This window comes from Benincasa hispida, chromosome 3 (genome assembly GCF_027475165.1).
Source record: "Benincasa hispida cultivar pf3 chromosome 3, pf3_genome.v1.1, whole genome shotgun sequence".
Taxonomy (NCBI): domain Eukaryota; kingdom Viridiplantae; phylum Streptophyta; class Magnoliopsida; order Cucurbitales; family Cucurbitaceae; genus Benincasa; species Benincasa hispida.
Window position 1 is genome coordinate 2,438,091 of NC_143480.1, and position 7,937 is coordinate 2,446,027.

Consider the following 7,937-nt stretch of genomic DNA (forward strand, 5'->3'; position numbering starts at 1 on the left):
TTAATTTATTTATGAATATAGCAAAATATTAGTGTCTATGAATGATAAATAGTGATAACACTTATAAATCAGTATCATCTATCACTGTCTTTTAGTGATAAACATTAATAGATATCTATCATTATTTACCTTTTGCTATATTAGAAATTATTTTCACTAGTTTGCCATTTAAAAAAAAATTCTTTTTTTTTTTTTTTTTAATTTTGATCTATATACTTTCTAAATTTTCGTTTAAGTCCTTGTATTTTTTAGTTTTTTTTTTTCCAAATTTGGTATCTATATTTTGAAAATTGATCCTTTGGGTTTTTTAAATCTATTTTTTTCGAAAGTAGTAATCTCATTTTTTTAATTACAACTCCATCCGGTGCACTATGTCCAAACTATTTAAGAAAAGTAATTGTTTTATCACCATACTTGACAAGGTGTATTATTTTTCACTCTAAACTTTCTATCTTATTAAGTTGCATCTTAAACTTAAAATGTTTTAAAGACTACTTTAAACTTTAAAGTGTTTCAATTTATACATTATGATACGTTTTCGTTGAAGAAATCGTCATTGAAAAAAATTATCAACACAACAAACCTGTAAGAAAAAGTAATGTTTATAGCTCAATATTAATAAAATAATAATAAAAAAAAAGGTTAGTTTAAAGCTTGTAATTTGACCATGATTTTTTAAAAAAAGTAATTTAACGATGATATTTTTAGTTTAGAGCTCATATGTGGATTTAAGTCCAAAAGTTTAAGATATAAAACAATCATTATTAATTGAAAAAAGGATTAAATTACAAATGTTATTTATGATTTGAGAAAAAAATTAGAATTTTATCAAATGGTTTTAAAAGTTAGAATTTCATATTTATAATTTGGTAAAACCTAAAAAATAGTCAATATAATTTGATAGACCTTCAAATTAGACTCAAGACCAAATTCTACATTTTAAACCCTAATGATTAAATACTAAGTTTTAAATAAACTATATTCTAACTAACTTTATCATAAACATGGACCAAATTTGGATTTTGTCTAGTACAAACCATACTCCCTTGTTTACATAATAAATTTGAGTTCATAAATATTTGTGTATCTCATATTAATGTCAATTGATCTCAACTTCCTTTTAAAATGACACATAACAAGTAGAGATGGTATGAAAAATTATTCATACTAATATAGGAAAATATTCCTACGAAATCTGTAATCTAACCAAATATACATATATAATATATTATATATATATATATACACACAGATATTGGGCGAACCGTTAGCATTGGGTGAGGCCGGCCGAATCAGTGGGTCGCAAATGGAACGCGGTTTCATAAAGGGAAAGGGAAAGAAGGTAAACTGGTCAATCAATGGAGCACACGTGGACGGTGGAGATTCGTAGACCCAATCATCTTCTGCCTTAACCGGAGTGGACGTGGTCGCACGTCGCCGGCCGCAACCGGTAATGGACACGTGTCGGTTACCCTTTGATAGTATCGTCTACGCTATTCAACTCCGACCCGGCGGTGGCAGTTCCCGAAAGTGGACTTCAGCCAGCAGACACCAACTTCCATGTCAACGTCACTGTGAGTTGCACCAAGTAAAGGTTATTATACTTATTTTATCCGCAAATTCCATCGTATTAGCTCCTAATCCTCCACCCCAATTCTTCCTAATTACACTTTAATCTCAATTTGCTATTCCCATTCCATATTTCTTTATCCATTCTATTCCTTTTTCTTTTCAATTCCCTTTTCCCCTAATTTTCTTTCGTGGAGCAAGAAGATCACCTACTGCCAACCAATACACCGACGAAAACCACTTCCTCAAGAGTCACCCTGGTTCAGGTTTCGATCGTCTTCTTTACCCAGGTTCTTTTATTTATTTATTTATTTTTATTTATTTTTGGGTTGGATGGGATTTGGGGGTAACTAGTTTTTGTTTACCTTTTTTGATGGTTCCTTATAGATTATGTGGAGTTAGTGATTGCAACTGATCGGAGTAGTTATAATTATTAGTAGTATTTTAATTCTGAAGAAACATAATTGATTGAGTTGGCCGGCTTGGACGTTTTCGTCTAACATGTATTTGCTGAAGAAATTTACGGTCAATCATGGCAGCTTCTGATCAGGACTCGAGAAAGTTTGATTTTGAGGGATTTTAATTTTATAAGAAAATTTAATGAACATGCATCATGGAGCTATCTGGGCTGTAAGGGCATAAATTTTTAGTTTCAATGTATAAATTTCCTTTTTAGTATTTTGTAGGCTAATGGAGTTTAGAAAGGAATAGGAATATCCTCCTATCCTTACAATTCTATGAGCGGAAGTGAATAGTTTATTTGATATCTTTTTGGGGTTGGAGATTGGGGGAAGGAGAACTTGGTGACGCTAAGTAAAATTACCAAAATATAGTTATAGCGGTACTTTTATATTGATCATTTAATGTTCTTCCGGCTTCTTCTGGAATGAGGAGGTGATATGGGAACGGCTTCTGAATTCTCAAGTTATTTTATGTGAAATGAGACTTTTGTATTCTTATGTATTGCTCTGGCAGAACTTCATCTCTTTTGGTACTTTGTCCTTATTATTCAACAATATGAATTGATCCAATTATATCACGATTCAATAACCATTCTTGTATGCTTCATTTACGAGTTTGCATCATTTCTTTATATAAGCAGGTGGAAAAGAATAATGCCCGATCGTGATTGAAAGAGTTATTATGGATTCAGCAAGGAGTTGGTTTCAGAAGTTCCAAACTGGAGTAAAGAAGGAAACTGTAAGTGAAAATGAGGTTCAGGACGTACCTTCAAGTGCGACGAAGCAGAAAGTTGAGGTTGCCAAGCAATATATCGAAAACCATTATAAATCTCAAATGAAGTCATTGCAAGATAGGAAGGAGAGGTATTTTTTATTATTATTATTATTTTTTGTATGATACTTTTTATGTGTTGAATTAAATAGGCTGGTTACAGTTGATGGCTTTCCATGGGATCTGGAAATATATTACTTAGAATAAAATACGTGCAGGGGTCATTGAATTCATGTGTAAATACATCCAGTGGATTATTTGGTTCATTTCATAGCAGTTATAATATTGAAGTGATTTAACCTTGGAATTTAAGTGACGTTTTTTTTTTTTGTTCATCCCCCCCACCGACACACACACATGTTAATAGACTTGTTTTGCTATATTTTAATTATACTTTGGACATTTGATAGACGGTGGGTGTTGGAGAGGAAGCTTGCTGATGCCGATGTTTCTGAGGAAGACCAAATAAACGTTCTTAAATATTTAGAACAGAAGGAGACAGAATACATGCGCCTTCGTAGACATAAAATGGGCGTTGATGACTTTGAACTTTTGACAATTATAGGAAGGGGTGCATTTGGGGAGGTTAGCTTCTAACTCCTTTGTCATGTTATTGTTTGAACTTTAAGCCTCAAACATTGTTTATTTCTCGTTTGTTGCCTAATTTCCTTTTTATCTCGGTTCACTGATAATAGTACAAAAATATGCATGTAGACTGTCGTAAGTATATCTTTACCAAGATATGCATGCACAGGATCTTCTTATGATAGTTCTTTTGAGTAGGTTCTTCTGAGCTTTTCCTTTTATATTGTTTTGCAGGTTAGACTTTGTAGAGAAAAAACCACAGGTCATGTGTATGCGATGAAGAAGCTTAAGAAATCTGAGATGCTTCGCAGGGGGCAGGTATTTCTGAAACCTTGATGGCTAAGTTATTTTGATGATGGATTGGCATAATCTCGCATATTCTAGTTGATGGTTATTCTTCCTTTTGAATTTCATGCTGGCTTGTGTATAGTATATCTCAACATGTGATGTGAACTTGGTGTGAAGAAGAATTTACTATTCTGTTAAATAAAGGATAAGAAATTGGATTTCTATAGTAGAATCCTTTATACCATCACAAGTTTTTTGATTTATGAAGGTCATGTCTATCTTGTTGAAAGATGATTTTCTCTTCTTCCATGGATGGACATGGTGGTAAAATGTCTAGTAGGTCCTAGTGCAGAACATTTTGGAGCATCTACTTCAGTCATGTGACCATATGCTAATTGGTTAGAGAAAGTATCCATTTTGATTTAGTAGAGACAGAGAGTCTGGATGGATTTTTTGCATTAAGGAAAAGACTCTTATGCTTGCTGATATTCTCTCAAGTACGAGGCAATGTGCTTTAAGTAGGGTTGTTTTGGTTATTGTTTTTCAGATCGTGCTGGAAAGCATTAAATTAAAGAAAATAGAAATATGGAAGTAATTCTCCTTTGATTCTTAAAATATGGATTTGACTCTTGTAATATATTCTATTTTCTTTTTCTTCTTTTCCTTGTTGTAGGTGGAACATGTCAAAGCTGAAAGAAATCTTCTAGCAGAGGTTGACAGTGCCTACATTGTGAAGTTATATTGCTCCTTTCAGGATGATGATTTTTTGTATCTTATAATGCAATATCTTCCTGGAGGAGATATGATGACCCTGTTAATGCGCAAGGATATTTTGACAGAGGACGAGGCTAGATTTTATGTTGGGGAAACAGTCCTTGCCATTGAGTCCATTCACAAGCATAATTACATTCACAGGTTTTATATTTTTTGCTTCTTTCAAAAATCTTCCATAGCTTGCTCATGTCATGGTTTTTGCTAAGTTTTCATTTGATTGAGAAAATAAAAAATTATCTAAATTAACTTTCTTAGATGTCATGTGATGTTAATGCATATTTGAAACTATCAATGGTTTCACTCAAACCTTCTTGCATTTGTGTTTCGAAAAAACATAGTGTGGTTTTACGATTGGTTAATCATGTTTAAGCATGAGTTTGGTTATAATAAAAAGACTAAGCGTTCCTTTATTTGAAAAACTGGCCAAGTAGCAATTCTTCTACTGCAGCCTTTCTAACAAAAGAGTATATTTGTAGTAGATATTGGAAGATCTGTGGTTGCATGAATAGGGCCACAGTCGCAACTTCACATTTTCTCCATTTCTAGGATGAAGGTTTTTTTATTTTTTTATTTTTGTTTTCTTTCCCCCACATTTTAAGGTGAGATTATCAAATAGAATAGTTTAGATTCAAATTTCTGGTATCACTGTATCATGTCAAAATCGATATTATTACTTTTGATTGCTCTCTTAAAATTTCCTCTTGATTCACACTGCTTGCTTCTTATCTGTCTCTTTCTTCTCATATAAGTTACTTTTTAAATTATTTTTTCAGAATTCATAGAAACTGTTACATTGAATACCATTATTGAATTTATTTAAGTAATGTGATTTTCTTCTGCTTTTTAGAGACATCAAGCCTGATAATTTACTGCTTGATCGTTATGGCCACATTAAACTCTCAGATTTTGGGTTGTGTAAACCCTTGGAGTCTAGTAGTTTCCCTAATCTCATCGAAGAAGAAAAAGTAATGGGAAAGAACGTCAGATCTTCCACAGAAAATGATAGTCAAACTAGTGTATCGAAACGGACACAACAAGAACAATTGTTACATTGGCAAAAGAACAGACGAACATTGGTTTGTTCTCTTTTTCTCTCTCTCATAGTTCCATTCCTTATATGTTGCAAATTTGCATGTTTGATTTCTAATAAAATTTTGGTTGGTCAAAGGAAGATTCAAGCACCAAGAAAAAATGCTCGACAATTTATCATTAATTTATTCTTTGGTGAAGTGTTATTGGGCGTTGACTATTCAGGGCCAGGATTCTATTCTTATTCATAAGATTTAGCTGTGTAACATCTGATTTACATCTCTTGTTGTTGCAGATTTTTGTATCATTCCCTTTGGATATGGCAGTATTTTCCTTGATATATATTTCTTTTTATCGTTACGACATTCAAAATTGTTTATTAGGATGCTTTTACGTCTTATAAATAGAATGGCAAAGAGAAACACAGTCGAGTTGATTTATTCTGCTGCCTGAACAACAATTATATTTTCTTCTTTGCTTCTCTCTCCTTTTCTTTGTTAGAAAAAGATTAGGTAACTGACCAATTATAGAAAAATGGCCGATATACTTCAACCATCTAGTGAATATTCTAAATTGCCTGTTGAAATTTTTGTCCCTGACATTGTAATTCAGGGCCCTACTTCATCTTTATTGTCTTTGAATTTCATTAATAAGACATTCTTCCTTTACTGTTTTATCCTTCAGATCTTTTTTCGTCATACCATTCCACTTAGTCGCAAATCTAGTGGTGAAATTCCAACTTTGTACAAATCATTTTAATTGATATTTACTTCTTTTCATTTGTTATGGGCAATCTTACCATATCCTATACCCTTAGCTGGTCATGGGACGCAATTGTTGAAAAATCTGATTCCAGCTTTAGCTTCCTATCAACTTCCCGTAAATTTTAATGGAAGAAGATATGAACTTTTTCTTTTTAATTTAGGTCGATGTGGCCATTTCATATGCTTATGTATATTTAAGCGTATATATTTTGTATGACTCGTTTCTTTTTCCCCGTGCATGTATGTGTCCATCTGTATATAAGTTTTCTAGTGATTTTATTATATATATATATTTTCATTCTAATTAATGTGTTGCTTTTAGGCTTATTCAGCTGTTGGAACGCCGGACTATATTGCCCCAGAGGTGTTATTGAGGAAAGGATATGGAATGGAGTGCGACTGGTATGTTTGTTTCTTGTGTCTGACTTCATTTCAATATGGTTCTTTATCAAATTGTAATAAAAAGTTTCTTTTAGGTGGTCCCTTGGTGCAATTATGTATGAAATGCTTGTGGGATTCCCACCTTTCTATTCTGATGATCCAATGTCTACATGTAGAAAGGTAAGAGCAATTAATCTTTTGTTAGCATAGGCAGTAGGCATGTAGAAGTCTCTATAGTCGTCTTGATTAGTAATGAAAATGGTTAAAGTACAAGTACGGTATATATCATATCTTCTAGGTTAAGATATTTTGGTCGATGAAATGAATGATGGTACTGCTAACTTCTGATTTTAAGTATGATCATCGAAAAACGGTCAATTTATGTGGTGCAGATTATTAACTGGAGAACTCATTTGAGATTCCCGACAGAAGCAAAACTTTCCATTGTGGCCAAAGATCTTATTTGCAAACTTCTATGCAATGTTGAGCAAAGGCTTGGAACCAAAGGAGCTAAAGAAATTAAGGTTAGCATATAAATATCTTATCCTTTTCAATTCATTCATTAAATTGAGTATATGGCTCATCAAATGTCTTCTTAGGCGCATCCATGGTTTAAAGGTATACAGTGGGATAAATTATATCAAATGGAAGCTGTTATCATCCCAGAGATTCAGGATGAGTTAGACACTCGAAATTTTGAGAAGTATGAAGAGGTAAATATTATCATTTTTCGCATAATTTTTTTACTGTAGTAAAAAACTTGATATCGAAACAGTTGTTTTCTTGTTTATCTAGTTTTATCTTAGTTCCAAATGTTTTTCCTTCATTCTTTAGGTGCAATATAGATTCTTGAGTAGCAATATAAATTATACTTGTTTGAAATGGAGTTTTTCACCTGCTATACACACACACACACAAGAATGGATAACTTGCCATCGACTGGTTCATTGTGCACCTAATTTGAATGTAGAAACTTAAAAATTAGATAACTATTCAAAATTGTATTTGAATCCTACTTGGTGGAAGCTAGCTCGAATTTCTAGTGAATAAGGATTCATGATGCATCCTTAATGCCTGATGGCTGTCGAGCCCTTTTTACCTAGAGTAAATCTTGAATTGACTTGATATTTCCGGGAGAGGTTGCCTTCGTTTTGACCTTTCTTCCGATATGAAGGCTACTCATGTAACATTTAGTATTTATGATTTTTTAATATATATGTAATTCCTAATTGATGCATCAATTGTTCATTAATCATGGTATAGTGAATTTTTGTGCCATGCAGCTGGGTGTGCCAGGTCAAACTCCATCAAAGT

The 7,937-nt window shown here is 32.7% G+C and overlaps 1 protein-coding gene across 1 annotated transcript in view; it reads left to right on the top strand.

Annotated features, from left to right (window-relative positions):
* The first annotated feature begins 1,492 nt into the window (after positions 1-1,492).
* Positions 1,493-7,937, top strand: part of LOC150036952 (uncharacterized) — a 7,098-nt gene continuing 653 nt past the window's right edge. The window contains exons 1-11 of the mRNA XM_090311703.1: positions 1,493-1,859; positions 2,669-2,894; positions 3,213-3,387; positions 3,622-3,705; positions 4,349-4,590; positions 5,297-5,525; positions 6,565-6,644; positions 6,719-6,803; positions 7,016-7,147; positions 7,223-7,336; positions 7,907-7,935. Of these exons, the coding sequence (XP_090167829.1) occupies positions 2,713-2,894; positions 3,213-3,387; positions 3,622-3,705; positions 4,349-4,590; positions 5,297-5,525; positions 6,565-6,644; positions 6,719-6,803; positions 7,016-7,147; positions 7,223-7,336; positions 7,907-7,935 (1,352 nt within the window). The 5' untranslated portion in view covers positions 1,493-1,859; positions 2,669-2,712. The remainder of the gene's footprint in view (positions 1,860-2,668; positions 2,895-3,212; positions 3,388-3,621; positions 3,706-4,348; positions 4,591-5,296; positions 5,526-6,564; positions 6,645-6,718; positions 6,804-7,015; positions 7,148-7,222; positions 7,337-7,906; positions 7,936-7,937) is intronic.